Source organism: Acanthaster planci, linkage group LG05 (assembly GCF_054643075.1).
Source record: "Acanthaster planci isolate LZ-2023a linkage group LG05, COTS_SCS, whole genome shotgun sequence".
Classification (NCBI taxonomy): domain Eukaryota; kingdom Metazoa; phylum Echinodermata; class Asteroidea; order Valvatida; family Acanthasteridae; genus Acanthaster; species Acanthaster planci.
In genome coordinates, this window is record NC_141781.1 from 18,574,314 (window position 1) to 18,591,525 (window position 17,212).

General features: G+C 42.5%; 1 protein-coding gene across 1 annotated transcript; it reads left to right on the plus strand.

Moving 5' to 3' along the window:
• Positions 1 to 72: 72 nt before the first annotated feature.
• eif2b5 (eukaryotic translation initiation factor 2B subunit epsilon) lies at positions 73 to 16,145 on the plus strand. Its single transcript, XM_087136516.1, has 15 exons — positions 73 to 287; positions 1,343 to 1,467; positions 1,988 to 2,173; positions 2,794 to 2,965; positions 3,396 to 3,551; positions 4,739 to 4,824; positions 5,304 to 5,423; positions 5,889 to 5,989; positions 6,742 to 6,887; positions 7,519 to 7,756; positions 8,793 to 8,903; positions 12,075 to 12,289; positions 13,040 to 13,120; positions 14,284 to 14,451; positions 15,247 to 16,145. The coding sequence occupies exons 1-15, from the start codon at positions 156 to 158 to the stop codon at positions 15,310 to 15,312; spliced, it is 2,103 nt and encodes a 700-aa protein (XP_086992642.1). The 5' UTR covers positions 73 to 155; the 3' UTR covers positions 15,313 to 16,145.
• Positions 16,146 to 17,212: the final 1,067 nt, after the last annotated feature.

The following is a 17,212-nucleotide window of genomic DNA, read 5'->3' on the forward strand; positions in this document are numbered from 1 at the left end:
TGTTTCATTGAAAACAAAGCCTAAATAATTTTGATCATTTCCATCCCATTCGCGAAAAGGACTTGATCCGCAAATGGGATATCCTTACCAGCAAAGAAAGAGACACAAACCCTTATGGCACTGTGGACGAAACGTGCGGGGAAGTTGTCATCGGAATGGCTGCAAATACGAAGAGGAATAAGGGGAGGGGGGACAGCATATTGCAGCAAGAAGACATTCTACAAGCAGTGGTGTTAGCAGACAGTTTCAATGTGCGGTTTGCACCAATAACAGCAGAGAGACCACGGGTGAGCATACTGCATAGCGCATCCCCCCGCACTTCACATGCTATGAATGCTATGCCAGGTCATGCAGGTTACGATTACCTCACATGCACATTTCATTTATGAAATTATAGTAGGGAGGCGTAGGCCTGTGCCGATTTTTGTGGCACTCCATCGACAAGCCTGCACCCATTTCACATTCTGAAGTACATGTAGGCCTAAGTCTAGGCTTACATGCCTGTCTGCAGTCAAAATGAGTCATAATATTATGCATTCGGATAAACCAGTCCAAATCAACTGAAGAACACACTTACACGATGTGTACATGTACATGTATATAACCATGTAAGTGTAATCATGCCGTACGTATTCCTCCGACTTGCCGTGGTTAACATTGCTGTACTGTAGTACTGTATGTTGTAATCATCATGGTTGGTACTCCGAGCATGGTCTAAGTAATTGTCAAAGATTTTATCTTTTATTTCTGCTTGTTTGCTTGCATATGTATTGATTATAATGTACATGTACTGTACGTTTAAAATTCTTCACTTAAATTTCAGTTGTAAATTTTAAAGCTTTCAGCTGATAATACCCTTTAACTTCACTTGAAAATTATCCTGTGGATTTAGTGAAATGGGAGATGGTGTGTATGTAGCCAGCGTTGGCAAAAATTATCTGAACGATATTTAGCTGATATAACTGGAGAATAGACAGTGCCCTCTTTAACACGTGTACATGAGTGAACCTGTATTAAAGGTTATTAAATTGCAGTTATGTTTGAGTGGTGTCTGTGGTCTAGTGGAAAGATGACCACACAAACATGACGAACATGTTTCAGACGTCGCTCTTCTCATGAGCTGAACCCATAGCAAATGTATGTGTTAAGTTCGTCTGTCTGAAACCAAAATTTAATTGAGTCGACTCAAGTCACTCTTAATTTTATTTGGTTTGGTGCAACTCTGGAACGCTTGTCTGAAACAGGTGTAAATCAAATCAATGATTCAAATCAGTTGATCTAAATCAAACAACCTTGATACTTGTTTTCAAAAAAGTTCAGCTGATTTCGATTTTGTGTACAGGCTTTGTTCCCACTGGTCAACTGTCCACTGCTTGACTACACATTGGAGTTTTTAGCCAGTGCTGGAATCCAGGAGATATTTGTCTTCTGCTGTTCTCATGCCGACCAGCTAAAAAACCACATTCAGTAAGTACACACATTCCTATGGATGATTATCTGTTGGTCAATATGCCATAGGACTTCTAACCCAGGCAAACCTCAGTGCCAAGCAAGTTAGGAACCACTAAGTGTACAACGCATCATACTTTGGTTGGTTTGAACCAGACTTTTAGCTAGCATTGGATAACAAGTTGTCCACATTTGCCTTGAAGTGATATACATGGTGTCCAAGTTGCTAATATTTCTATGCTTTTTCATTTTTTTCACACAACAAGGTGTCCAAAATGGCTTATCACCAGGTTGTTAACATGTTTAAGGTTACCCAGAGACTGGCCTGCAGCCCAAACGTTGCTAGTAGCCTATTTTCAATTAGCAAGAATGTGTATTTTCTTCCATTTGTCAAAGTTCTGTCTCAAGCAGCCTAATACAAAAATTGTCTCCGCTGATTCACGCCTGTAATTTCTGGCACCAAGATATGTTGAGAGAGTCTCTGATCGGCAAAAGTTTTTGTGTCCTCAAATATGTCCATTAATACTTCTGCGTACAGGGCCTCCAAGTGGAGCCAGCCGAATTCCCCCTGCATTGTCAAGCCGATAGCCTCTGAAGGCTGCCACTCGGTCGGCGATGCCCTGAGGGAGGTTGAGCGCAAGTCCATGATCAGATCCCACTTTGTTCTCGTCAGCGGGGACCTGCTATCCAACATGCTGCTCAAAGACTTGATAGAACAGCACAAGTGAGTACTTATGCTGTGTTGTGGCAGACATACATGTAGCCAAATTCTTCGGGGGAGGGTGGGTGGAAGAGTTCTCTGTTGGGGGGGGAATTACTTCTGGCTAGGGCATCCTCCATTGTTACTCGTACTGAGAACAATAAAGTCATGTATTCATAGTGCCACAGCACTGTATGGTACATTGTCTTATCTATTGTATCTTATGACTTCAGAGAACAATAAGGTCATGTCCTCTTACAAGCGACAGCACCGTATATTACATTTTACTACATTTTTCGAGTTGGAACAAGAGAGGGCATGTTTTTAAAAAACAGTGATAGTTCTTTCCTGAGAACTCAGCTCTCATACGCCTGCAGGTTTATACGCATTTGACTTGGGGTGCTCTGAGCATACATGTACGTGTACACAGCTATATTCTATGAATGCATGATCTTTGTATGTACATGAGCCTGCTGAAAAAAATTCCCGATAGCACTTCAACTCGTGGCGGAAATCAATGATGTGATTCTTGGACATGTTGGACTTCTTCCATTGGACTTCTTTTGAAGGCAGTGAATTGGGTATTTTGCACTGTTTTGACTGATATATGAGATCGTATTTAACTTTGTTATTTTTTTTCCCAGAGCCCGCTTCAAGGCAGACAAGTCAGCTGTGATAACGTTAGTCTTCAAGCAAGCTTTCCCCGGTCACCGGACCCGCAGTGTGGAAGATGACATTGTGGTTGGCACGGACTCCACACACCGGATACTCAGCTACCAGAAAATGCGGGGCCGGACCAAAGCAAGGTTTCCACTGGTGAGAACAGGAGTTGACAGTACATTGTGGAGAACGGCAAAAAAAGTCAAAGAGTTAGAGCCTCAGTTATGTGACTCGTTCTGTTAAACATTTTAGAATGAGATTTTTCTTGACAGCTTTGAGAAGGCAAAAAGCACATTCGTGCCTCTTTGTCATCATGAACCTCAAATCTGCGAAATGTTGCCAAAGACAGTCGATTTATAGAAATGAAACGTTCACTTCAAAAGGGAAGCTCTGTATTTCAATAATAGTTTATAATCCGTTTCCAAGCATCCGCTCACAAGTATCTGGCTTTGACAGAACGCATCACTTATCATCTCTGTATCTTCAACAGTCCTTGAGGTACAACAGTGCTGTTGTTGGACCATTTTTTTTTTTGGGTTTTATAACTTTGGATTGTTTGTCATCTTCTTTCGCTCCTTCTGATCAGAATTTATTTGAAGAGAACAAAGAGCTTAGCCTGCGGTATGATCTCATGCACAGTCACATTAGCATCTGCTCACCGCGGGTCACCGAGCTCTTTGTGGACAACTTTGACTACCAGAACATGTCGGATCTCATCCGGGGAACACTCATCAATGAGGAGGTACGAAAATACCAATCATTTGGGCGTATTTATATGTAATACATGTATGTGTATTATCTCTGAACAAGTTCTCATCATACTCATAGACTTCTTAAATAAAGATTGGAGACCATAATGCCCTTAATCAGTACACAGAGGTCGATGAAGCCACTGGCAGCCATCTTACTGTGCCAAATACAAAGATAACGCAAAGGCTTGCTCACCAACGTTAGCCAAATTTATTATTTGCACCAATAATTACAACGGCAAGTGAGGCAACCATCGCTTTTGTGTTCGGCACAATAAAATGGCTTCAGTCAGTACAAAGGCATTTTGAGTCCAGATTTTACTATATGACATCATTTATAGAATGAATAATCGGCAGTGGTTATTTTAAGGGGTGGCTTGGGAATTGACAGACTGTTAGCATTCCTTGTGTCTAAGATGGTAGACATGTATTCTACACTCTTGGTTTGGCACAAGCACCGAGAGAGATCTCTGCAGAGGTGGGCCACCTACTGAACACTGAAAACTTGGCCATGGCCTGTACTGTGTTAAACCTGGCCATGGCCTGTACTGTGTTATACTTGGCCATGGCCTGTACTGTGTTATACCTGGCCATGGCCTGTACTGTGTTACACCTGGCCATGGCCTGTACTGTGTTATACTTGGCCACGGCCTGTACTGTGTTATACTTGGCCATGGCCTGTACTGTGTTATACTTGGCCATGGCCTGTACTGTGTTATACTTGGCCATGGCCTGTACTGTGTTATACTTGGCCATGGCCTGTACTGTGTTATACTTGGCCTGTCACCATAGCAAATATCGCGTCATGGCAGGATCATAGAGTGTTGCAATGTATAAAGTTACCGTGAAAAGTACCATGCTAATATTGCACAAATAACTCGCAAGAGTTTGTTGTGGTGTTTGAATTAAGTTGATCGTTTGGCCGATGAGTTTGGCTTGTCTCTTGCTTTCTTTAACAGTTGTGTTTCTGGCCAAAAATAACCTTGACGGGAAAATGCAGATTTACTTATATAGCAATTGCTTAGATTATTTGGAAGAAATTACAAAAGTGTTTCCTCTACAGCAAAACTTTTGAACCATTTCAAATAGTCTGTGTAAATCCCACACCCCTACATTTTGAAATTTCTCATACCACACATTGACATTACAGTTATCAGTCTGTTATCATTGTTTTCAATAGATTGAAGGCAACAAACTGTACATGCATGTTATTGAGGAAGAGTACGCTGCTAGGGTCACAGATCTTCCAATGTACGATTCCATTAGGTAGGTTATCCGTCTACTTGGCCAATACAGAAGATGTTCAAATCAAAGAATGGCTCAGCCGTTGGTAACTCCTTTCTGGCATGGTTCAGTTCACAGTCGGTAATTTTGTTGAAGAGGAAAGACTCAAGAGGGTCGATGTTTGGATCATAGCAGAATCTTTCCCCGTGGTGAAAGCTACACTTTTCCTGAAAGTTTCACACACATCACTGTAAGAGATTCATAAAACAACAGATGAATATTTTCTGCTTAATCTCACCTCTCCTGCGCCAACAAGTAACATTCTGAGGATATTTTCAGTCTTTTTTCTAAATTTGTTGTAAAAAGTTATGTAAAGGTCTTTAGTATATGAATAAGTGGCAACAAACTGTGAATATTCTCCAAGGTTTCTAACAGTTGAACATCAGCTGTGTTTAGTCTCGCTACAAGTCTGGCGAATAGTGCATATTAACGTGTTCTCCCTGTAATCGTTTGATACACAGCAAGGATGTAATAAGGAGGTGGGTGCATCCTTTGGTACCGGACACTCTAACTTCTGAAGGTGAAGGCTACAAACTGGGCAGGCACAATGTATATCTAGCAAGCAACGTCACACTGGAAAGGTCAGTTCTACCCATTTGACTGTGGTCTGTTTGGTGAATCATTTGAGCTGTGGGTTTCCTCACATGAACAAGAAAGAACTGTTTTGAACACACAACAGGCTTCTGTATTCTTGCACGTAAAGTGTGGTGCACACAACAGTTATGTTGCAGTATTAATGTATTGTCACTCAGGTGCCAGACGTGCATGTGTTCTTAAGGTTGGGGCACGCATGCACTTTGCAAATCATGACACCCTATTGGCCGAAGAAGCATGTAACATGCGTACCACCTATTCACCTGTACTCTTTAGAGTACCATATCTTAAATTGGAAAGGAAATTAACTTATTTCCATCCCATCGATATGCTGTTCAAAAGCACATAAATCAAGTCAGGGTATTTTTCCAAAGAGAAAAATTCCTCCCCATCCATTTCCCGATATAGATTATGATATCATTCGTTGCATTTTTGTTTAATGTGGCCCTCAGGGGTAGTGTTCTCCAGGAAGATGTCATCGTTGGTCAGGGCACAAGCATAGGCACCAACACCGTTATATCACAGTCTGTCATTGGGAAAAACTGTGCAATAGGTAAGCACTGACATTACTATATTTCAGTGTGTCATTGGGAAAACTGTGCAATAGGTAAGCACTGACATTGTTACATGTATATCATAGTGTGTCGTGAAAAACTGTGGAATAGGTGAGCTCTGACATTGTTATATCACAGTCCTTCATTGAGAAAAGCTGTGCAATATGTAAGCACTGACATTACTATATCACAGTCCTTCATTGGGAAAAACTGTGCAATAGGTAAGCACTGACATTGTTATATCACAGTCTGTCAATAGGAAAAACTGTGCAATAGGTTAGCACTGACATTGTTATATCACAGTCCTTCATTGGGAAAACTGTGCAATAGGAAATCACTGACATTGTTATATCACAGTCTGTCAATAGGAAAAACTGTGCAATAGATAAGCACTGACATTGTTATATCACAGTTTGTCAATAGGAAAAACTGTTCAATAGGTAAACACTGACATTGTCATATCACAGTCTGTCAATAGTAAAAACTGCGCAATAGTAAGCACCAACACCATTATATAATAGTCTTTCAGTGAAAAAACTGCTTTAGGTAGCCTGACACCATTAAATTACAGTATATTACCAGGGCAAACTTTGCAGTACATGTAGGTATTGAAGCTGGAGGTTTATTGGACTTTCATTTTGTTGTAAGTTTTCTTTCTCTCTTAAATCATTAACAGAAAAGTTGAATCAGCTATTTCCATGGGACACCAAATTCCTGTGCCTTACTCTTTAAACCCTTGTGTCTAATTCAGGTGAAAACGTCATTTTAGACAATACCTACGTGTGGGACAACGTCAGAATCGAGTCCAACTGCAAACTCAGCATGGCTATCTTGTGTGACAGGGTGTGTCTGAGGGATTCAGTCGTCGTGCAGCCGGGGTGTGTGCTGTCCTTTGGGGTGAGTCAAATGTCACCCAGATACATGTAAGTTACTGAGACAGAATGCAAGACCGGGGGCGTGTTTTGGGGACTCTGACCAGAAAGATGTCTCTACATTGGTCACTGTTTATGCCTGTGTGACCTCATTGTTCCGACTGAAAGCACTAACAATGACACTGCCACCTTAAAAAATTTGGACCGCTGCTTTTAGAAAAAATTCAATTTCTCCCACCCCCGACCCCAAGCCCGGATACACCACTGCCCTTAGCAGACAGAGTGGTTGCGTGCTTGGTCACAGCCTAGAAAATATTTAAGTCACAGGCCTTTGATCAAATGGGGTGACATTACAGAAGTGCTTTTGACAATATTCCCTGGAAATTTAGCCCCCTGGTGCATGTCTGTCAGGATACATTTATACCTCATTGAGATCTTTTGATGATACGTCTTTTTTCTATTCATTGGACCCAAGTTTTCTCTGTCATATAGTTTCCCTTTTAATATGTAATTACAAATTTTTCATCATTATGACTTCTTTTGATGCTTTCCAATGATCTAACAAAGCACCGTGTTTTTCTTGGAGGGTCAAGAATAATAAATAAACGCATTCATGTTAGCTCTTTCAAAATTCCCCCCTCCCAAATCTGTCCCAGGTCAAAGTTGGTCCCGGCATCACCCTCCCACCCGGCACCCTACTCACGACAGCACCCCCGGCCCACGATGAATCGGACCAAGAAGACATGGCTGAGGATGGGGCCGCAGGCCACGCCACTAGACAGCAGAGGAAGGTTCCAGTGGACAGGGACGTGGTGGGGGAGGAAGGGGAAGGCTACGAGTGGCGACCTGCACTTGATGATGAGGAGGACGACGGACTGAGACAACAGCTGTTGGGTAAGTCGGAGACGTGATTCATACATGTACGATGCTTTAGGAAGACAGTCGAAGAGCTGTATTGAATGACTTGTCATTCCCCACACACAGAAATTTTGATGCCTTACAGGGAGAGACATTTTGAATTCATAAGCTTATTTGTTGACCATGAGGAAGCAAGATGGAACGAAATTCCAAATGGTGTACTCTAAAGGTGATACAGAAGCACAGTATATATGCACATAGCATGTATCAACTTTGGTGGCACAAAGACTACATACACGGATATGCAAATATCCGTACGAAAGCTGTGAAGAATGTCAATATTTCCATAGAATACAGACTTACTGGTTGTATTGTGCATGCTTAACATGACGATTATTTGGTGTGTTATAGTCATGGATGAGGTTGGCATCCATAACATAGGGCAAACTGTCTGAGGCATGTATATACGAAAAACCTATCTTGCCAAGTCAGTTTGGTTTACGCAAAATTATTCCCAACTTGGCATAATTGTTAAAGGGAGTATTCTTTACGAGAGTACTAAGTACATTGTAATTCCTCTTAAGTCTGTTTGTCTGAATTTTATTCCTGATTCAGGGGAAGGTAACAGCATCAAACATGAACGAAATTAGAAAGAATGTTTTTAATCATCTGTACTCCTAGTAAATGGAGACTGAAAATTGGCATGTCTCTAACATTCAGGCAACGGTAGAACAGCATCTTGTTGGATGGAGCTTCTCAAGTTACATATGGATGGGTATGATTAAAAAAATATTTGGCCTCAATGGGGATCTCAATCTCAATTGGGATCATTTATTGCTCTACTAGCCAGCTTTTTGTTTCAACAGAGGGACACTTGGGGACAGTGTTATGTGGTAGGCATTAAGAGGAATGACACAACATGGTAGCCATTGATTGACATGATGTATGCGACTTTAAAGGGAAGTATTGTCAGTGTGGCCCAAGTGGACACCATTCTCTCCGTACTGGCTCACATCAACGCAGCATTTGTCCAAATTTTGATGCTGTGATGTTTTTCTTCTTGGATGACCAGGTTTGAATATCTCAGTGGAAGAGGGGAAGGAGTCGAGTAGCTCGGAGGGATCTGGCGATGAAGAGCAAGATGAGTTTGTGTCCATCTCACCTCCACCAGATGACACGAAATGTGAGTACTGTAGGCATGCACAAGCACCTCATGCATATGTAAAGCTCATACATATTCAGAACTCAAAAGAAATGAGCTTTAAAGGGAATGAGCTAAGTACAGGGGCAAGTTCCACCAGCAACTGTCCATTAACCACCCCTCAAGTTTGGCTGGTGTAATTTGTCACGGATCGAACTTGACCTAATCAATCTCTTTACACTCTCCGTCATACCTCCCCATAACCCCCAAGGGTGTACGTAATATCATATTGAAATTGGAAGATTTCAGGACTGTTAGGGTTAAAGTCATATTAAAAATCACCACATTAACTAATTCAGAAATCAGAAATCAAAGCCTTTGCTGTGGCGCTAGCATAGTTGCATAGAGGTTGTATGCACATAAAGTTTGATGCAACAAGTGTTAACAACTATCCCCAAGTGGATATTATAATGCGTGTAAGTTTGGTGCATCTTCTTGTAATAAGTTTGTGCAGTTGTGGTGGTCTTGTAGTACATTGAAATTGCAGGCCCTAATATTGAGACTTGACGGTAAGGCCCATTTTCGCACAGAAAAGCTGTGAATTCTTCATCAAATGGCATAAAGGTTACCAATATGTCGCATGTTCTAGTTCAGATCCAGTACTGGTTGCTGGCTCTGTGTTTTTCTTACACTTTTTGCCACTGATGAAGCTTTGAAGGTTTCCCTACTGTGGAAATACCGTACATGGCGCTTTGGTCTTTGCCTGTCATTGACAGATGGGTAGTTCCAGAAATTAGGGGTCCATTTTTTTGTGTCCCTGCTACATCTGACATATGATTTTGTAACTTCAGAATGCATTTTCTAATTTCCAAGCGTGATGAATTAATGCAAATTACCTGACAAACAATTACTAATAGTGTAAAATCAATTCTGGTGATATTTCCCTGTCAAATAACAAAGGTCAGAAGTAACAGGGGCACAAAAATGTCGTACTTTTGAAACCCTGATTTCTAGAATTACCCAGATACATGTCCATGTAGGCTGGGCCAGTGAAAGTGCACTATATCCCCACCAGTGTAGTAGTCGAGACCTTTGTGTCCGAGACCAAGGCATTCGAGACCAAGACCGAGACCAGCTCTTTCAAGACCGAGACCAGAACTTTGAGACCGAGACTTTTGCAGTTCGAGACCGAGACCAAGATGACTGAGACCGAGACCTTGCACAACATATACAATATATAGGCCTACATGTAGTTTATTGATGGTAAACGTGGTGGACAATTGGCATAAAACAGCAAAATTAAGTGCACATTTTACATGTAAAGCACACAACATATTCAATATTCCATGACAGAGTTTTATTTGAACTCTGGGAAAAAACAGCACACAGTTATTTTGACCATGAAGGCATGGACTGCCGATGCTATAGAATTTTGTATAGAGTATACGGCATAATCGTACATTAAACATGTACATGTACAGAGTTTTTGTGTTCCATATGTATAGCAAAATTAACTTGGGCGGGCCATGTCCAAATGTTTAAAAAGGCAAAACGTGGGGTCTGAGTTGCTCGGACTGTGCCAAAAGGTGTGCTCGAGTTCAATTTATGAGTTATACTCTGTAATGGTAAATGGACAGGTTAGAAGGGTCACACAACATCGTGGGCAGTTCCCTATTAAAAGTACATGTACATGTATGCATACACACATGTATGCATTAGTCTCCATTCCAGCTTTGATTTCATTCTTTATCGTGAATACCATGTCGTACATGTTCCAAGCATACATGCGGAATTGCGTGCAGTTCGGAACTAGACTCATTTGCTCGTGCTGCAAGCAGCACTGCTATATACATATGTGTGCTGTATGCACCGTAGGATCCGGGTACGTGATTTTGCCGCGGCCGAGCATGAATTGTTGACCCACATTTTCTGCATTTCTGTCATGGTCTCGGCAGGTCTCGGGTGGGAGACCCGAGACCAAGACTGAGACCAGCCCTCCCGAGACCGAGACTCTTGTAGGCCGAGACCAAGACCGAGACCTCAAAAAAAGGTCTCGAGACGGTCTCGAGACCGAGACCAGGTCTCGAGACCTCCAACACTGATCCCCACGTGAATAAAAAGCTTCCATCTACTAAACAGACACAAGGTACACATAATCAGGAAAACACACTTCTTGAAATTAATCTGAAGAGACACCATTACCACCATCTAGTGGCACTAGACTTTGTGCAAAGACAGCACATATAAACCCTGAACAGGTGCTGTTTATTTTGCCAGGTTGCAGCATCTGCTTTGTCAAAGAGTCACTTAATGCGCAATCCGTGGTGGCTTCCAGTCACCAGACTTGACCGCACTGCGCACACTGTTTTTCCTAGTTCAGATTGTGGCATTTGTTTCTCCTGGGGTACACGTTCTTAATGGATCACACATGCAGCCCCATTCCAGGCATTAGAAAAAACCATGTCTGGAACAATCACTAGAGCTGTGGTGAAGGCTTCAAAACTTGAATATGCAGGCCACTTCCCTGCCTACGTAGCGATGCTCAGGAGAGCTCTTGTATGCTGACGTATGGTACATGTACATGCAAAATAGTATGGGTGCATTAACCAGCCCCATTGCTGGCTTCAGGCATTTAGGGGGCCACAGTATCAGCTAGGGGGACACAGAGATAAGAAAAGTAGATAATTTTGATGCTTATGGTTTTTGCCGAGGGGGGGGCTGGTTCTTCCAGGATCCGCCACCCCCCCTTGGTGATGGGCCTGTAGTGAACTAATCAGCACAGTACCAGCAGCATGGGGGCAGCATAAAAAGTTTCCCCAAGATTCTAGAGGGAAGTCGAGCAAATGGACTCGTTTTAATTCGGGGGGTTTGTTTTTTTTGCATGCGTGAATGCTTTCTGTCAGGGGATATGTCACCCCCCAATGAGCCCCGAGCTGGACCAAGAGAGGGCGCAATTTCCGCAGCATAGCAGGCTTCATTGGTAGGAACTGCACTTTGCTGGTCCACTAACAGTATAAAAAGTTTGCGTTACAGTCACATCGTTACTAACAAAATGAGCACTCCCAACCAACATGGCTCTTTTCTACTGTTGAGGGGTTGCTTCTGCTCAAAGCAGATACATACACTGCCCTTGTGCGCTGGGCAGGAAACTCAATGGGAAATAGTCTAAGCAGTGGACCACATGTATATTTCTCCCCATTTGGTTGGATGCAGTGTTCTACAATGAAGTGGTGGACAGCATGCAACGGACCCTGGAGGAGAACATCAAGCTGGAGAACCTGATCCTAGAGATCAACTCCTCCAAGTATGCCTACAACGTGTCCATGCGGGAGCTGGTGCAGCTGGTGGTGAAGGCCGTGCTGGAGATGCCCCACTTGAAATCGGCCGAGCCCCTGCCGGCGGCGCAGCTGGTGCCCAGACTCACAAAGGTCACTTGAAGTGTCTGGTGACAAGTCCTTATTGAACCTGTCACAGGACTTAGCACTGAAAAGTTCTCATTGGAAAATGGCATTGAAAGGTCCTTACCGACAAATATTGCTCCAACATGAAATTGGGCAAGAGGATTTGGTGACATTTGAATATAATGGTCCCTAAAACCACTTGTACAAATTCAACATTCTTGACTATGTTTCATTCAAATGAACATTTCTTTTGATCTCAGAGTTAGTCCTTCAAAGAGAATGACCTCCCACATATCATCGAGCAGTTGCTTTTTTGATGTATTGAATTTCTCATAGTTGGGGCATCGGGCATGCTGATCACAGGACAATTAATGCATGGAAGACCTGATTAGATTTAAATTGTCTTGTGTCGCTCACTGTAAACCTTTCAGCTAAGGATAAAATCCAGTGGTAATCAAGTTTGCATGTACTTCGAATCCAAGCTGTTGATAGCAAAGGTCTAGGTAACTGCAAATCATTTTAAAAGAATTATCAACAGGGAAGGCTTCCGTGTGTTTTTTTGTAAGGTATTTGTATGGATCAAGATTCTCAATGTGCACTCACCAACCTTTGCAATAACGCAACCTCATCTGAAATTGACAGCTAAAAGGATCCTGAGGAAATCTTCCCCCAGACAGCCGATAGCTGTTTTATTTATTAAATTCATTCTTTTCCTCCTTGCTTGTTTAGTTTTGCGGTGATTTTTTTCATCGTCGTCTTTCCTTTGTTTGGCCACAGCTTGTGAATAAGCTTCTGCCTGTGCTCCAGAACTACATCAAGAATGCAGAATCACAACTAGATTGCCTGAATTCATTGGAGGTCGGTATGAAAGAATTGTGCAGTATGACAAACATTCTCTTAACTTGTGACACCATACACTGGCATGTCTCTGATGCTATCTACAAATGGCAAATGGCACCGTCATGGTGGTGCCTTGCGCTGGGCTTCTATAAGAATAGGCACGGATGACAAACCGAAAATCCTTGTGCATGTCTACCGTGCGGGATGCAGAGACCGATCAATAAAAAGTTGTGTTTGTTTTTTCATAAAGGTGTTCCCTTTTTTTTTTTATTTTGAGCGAAAGTTTTTGGTTACAACCTCTCCCCTCCCCCACAAAACAGAACTGGGAACCTGCCATCTCCAGTCGGATATTGGGTAGGTGTGTACTCATCACAGCTCTAGAATTTGTGATTCAGTGCTACCGTTATCATTGATCTCTCCAATGTCTGATTGTTTAGTGACTTTGCACATAGCAAGCTTTGACTGGAAGATAAAGACTTTGATATTTTTTTATTGGATCTTTACAGAGGGAAACAAATGTATTGCATGAGCTGTAACAATATTACATGAGTCAAATATGAGTGCAGAATAGTCACAGTGGGTGCAATAGACTCTTCTATCCCCCCCCCCAAAAGGCATCTCATATTATTATTGTTATTTATATCAGGCTGGCAATTTAATCAGAGCGAACTAAATTTGATCACCAAGTTCAAATCTGTCTGGTTCAGTTCAAAGCACACTGTTCACTGGTGAACAACTGTGATGCTCCATGGTCTTGACTGATAGGGAACTAGCATCATTGATTTTTGAGAACCATATGACAAAATATATTACCCAACCTCCCCAGGAAAGCTTGGGTGCAGATGAATAGGCTCCAGTCTGGCTCCTGTCGCTTTGCAGCTGACATGAAAAATTAGGGCACTGTGACCTCTGCCCATGCGGTCAAGTCCAGACTCAGAAACATGTCTTGTCTGAGTGTGATATGACAGGGCCTCCCTGTCCATTGTCACAAACCGACAACCCTCAAGTAGTCACATGCATGTACCTCACTAACTGCCATTTTTAAATGCTGTAGTTAACATTATGATTTATAATAAAATTCATCGCCGCCCTCTGAGTACATTACGCTGATTTAGTTTTTGTGCCAGGAAGCCTGATACAGATATTAATCACACAGCCATTCTTGGCACTTGCCTTAACAGGACTATTGTCTCACCAGCAAAGCAACAACTGCCGCCCTTCCCAAGTTACTGCTGCAGTTCTACGAGGCAGATGTGCTCAGCGAAGAAGCCATACTCCATTGGTACAGCAACGCACCGTCGTCAGATGACGCCGTCGCGAGTGCCAGCAGAAAGCAAATCCGAACTCAGGTGGGAACGCACTCTCCCATCACCATGGTTTAACCCTCCTGCTGTCAATGAAAAATGTACTGCTATGCTCAAAACTCAAGAACATTTTCCAGGCTCTCATATGTGATGAAGGGCTTTGGAGTGCTAAAAACCATAGCAGTTATATTGCAGTGTCCTGATTTGACCACAAAGCAGAATGTAAACATCAAAGATTTCAAGTCCATGCTCCTTGTATTCAGATGGAACTCATAAGTGCGTAAGGGTTCATCTCAGACTTTGGAACATTGCTGTTCCTACTGAAACTCCTTCAATGATGACTGTTTCCAGTGGGATTTTGCTTTATTCCCACTAAGATCACATCATACTCAAGTCAGTGTGGCACACATAGACCACACGCTCCCGCTCCGATGTGGGGACATACACTCGACATTTCGCCTATTTTGTGGGGACTCAGAAATGTCCCCACAACTCGGCTCAAATTTCCCTGACAAAAGAACTTGTCCCCTGAACGCTGTGAATTCCTACTTACTGTTCCCATTCGGGAACATGCATTGTTCTGAGAAGGAACAGCTGGTGTTCCCAGTTGGAATAAGCAATGCTCGTGCTGGGCCATTTGCAAGTATTCCCAAACTCCAAAACTGTGTAGCTTTCATGTGCAGGGTTGACTTGATGTAAAAAAAAAAAATATGTGCATAAATATTCCTGGTTGCAACCAAGTACCCTCTTCACTTCATGATAGGCCACATGTATAGTTTGTTTGGAGCCACACATCTAGTGTAATTCTGATTGGATGCTCTTGATATATTTCTGTTGCAGGTCCAGCCGTTCATCAAGTGGCTGCAGGAAGCGGAAGAGGAGAGTGACAGCAGTGAGGAAGATTAGTTATCACGGCACCAGCTAGGTCCCCACGGAAACCAGTTTCCATGGCAACCGATCTTCCTCACTGCACAAGACTCCATGCACGGGCAACTGCCGCATATCAGCTTGTCACCATGGCAACCAGTTTCGAAGGCAACTTTTCTGCACTGATCAAAGACCCCAGGACTGGTTTTTTGTTAAATGACAAAGTGCTGCGTACCAGCTAATCACCACGTCAACCAGTTTCCATGGCATCTCTTCTTTATCACACGTTCCCACAGTCTGGGAATTTTTTCCAATTAAATACAGGCATATGAAATGCAGCAATTTTTGACAGTGGGCAAAAACAAAGACAGCAGAATTCATGTGTTCCTGAGCAAGATTGCTTACTCCAATGGTCTTACTCACCCACGAGCCCCTGGTGATCACTTTTCTTACCCCACCTCTCTGTGTTGCCAGTGGGACAGGATACTAGCATAAGAATCAACAGACTTCATGTGTTCCTGAGCAAGATTGCTTACTCCAATGGTCTTACTCACCCACAAGCCCAGGTGATCACGTTTCTTGCCTCACTTCTCTCTGTGTTGCCAGTGGGACAGGATACTAGCATAAGAATCAACAGACTTCATTTGATGTTGAGGTCTCCGAGGACTATTGTAGAGCTATAAAGTGGATTGACCAAGGGCTTCGGCCCATACACATGTGCAGGGGCTTCTTAAAGTAAGTTTAGCGCACTTCTGGCCTTGTGGGATGACTGTTTGCATTGTTTTTGTTTGAAATATACCTCAGTCCAAAAGAATCTACAGGACATATAAATACCAATGCCAATAAAAGTTAGGTTGGAATGATCCATGAAATGTTGTTTTCACAACTCTTCATTTTTGAAGGGAACACGACAAATACCACTCTGCCATCGCGCATCAGATGGCAGCCTTGGGCAAGTTATCGATTCTTCTGAACCAAATGGAAATAACAAAAAGATGCAGTTCTTGGTTAAAGTAAACTCCATGAAGACACTGGGGCAAGGACCGACACAGCGGCATTCATTTCAAAGAGTTTCAGTTTGTTTTTGTCCCCGGCGACGTGATTGTCCCCAAGTTTCACAGCTGGTACAATAAATAGATAAGAAAAATAATAACACTTGTAAATAAGAACTCCTCCTTGTTCCCTTTGACAACTGTCAACACCTCTCACCAACATGATCAGCACCTGTCTGGATTTCTTAACTTCCTTACTGTCATAATGATCGCCCTAATTATACATGCACACTACACAGAGGGTATTAAACACTTAACAGTGTATTGATTGACACCACATATACACCGCATGGCATCAAACGGAGCACTAAGTTTGGTTTTTACTTACTGGACAAGTACTGTCTTGGAACCATACAAAAGAGTAACAAAGGTTTAACTTTGCCTCTGGAGCCAGTTCAGCGATTCGAAACACAGACAGCCTACTCCACTGGCAGTGCCAAAAATCATTGTCTGCATTCAGTTGATGCACATAAGGTTTTCTACACTCGTGTAGCCCTTCCCAATCAGTACTCACTTTAAACTAGGACACGTCAACTTGGCAGTTGCAGTTGCTGTAAAACTGCGGCAACCTGCTAACTGCACTTACAAAAGCTTTCTAAATGTAATCAGTGTTGGTGTGGTACCAGATTGTGTGGTTGCCACAATGATGGCATGGATTGAGAGGTGATAAAACAGCAGCGCAACAGATGTTGACACAGCATCTTCTCACAAAATATTTGAGGCACACTCAACCACCAATTCCTAAAATAATTCAGTAAATTAAACACAGCCTCATGACCATCTCAAGTTGTACACTTCTGCAGCTCCACCACCAACTCGTAAGCTCTACAATGTTATTGCTTCATCAAAGTAAAAGTTGTTTTTTGGTGGATTAGTTTCTTTGGTTA

Excerpts from the sequence above, each read along its gene's own strand:
- eif2b5 (XM_087136516.1), top strand. The coding sequence starts at position 156 with ATGGCTGCAAATACGAAGAGGAATAAGGGGAGGGGGGACAGCATATTG. Across the intron at positions 4,825-5,303 it reads CCAATGTACGATTCCATTAG|CAAGGATGTAATAAGGAGGT; the intron begins GTAGGTTATCCG and ends TTTGATACACAG. Across the intron at positions 6,888-7,518 it reads GGTGTGTGCTGTCCTTTGGG|GTCAAAGTTGGTCCCGGCAT; the intron begins GTGAGTCAAATG and ends AATCTGTCCCAG.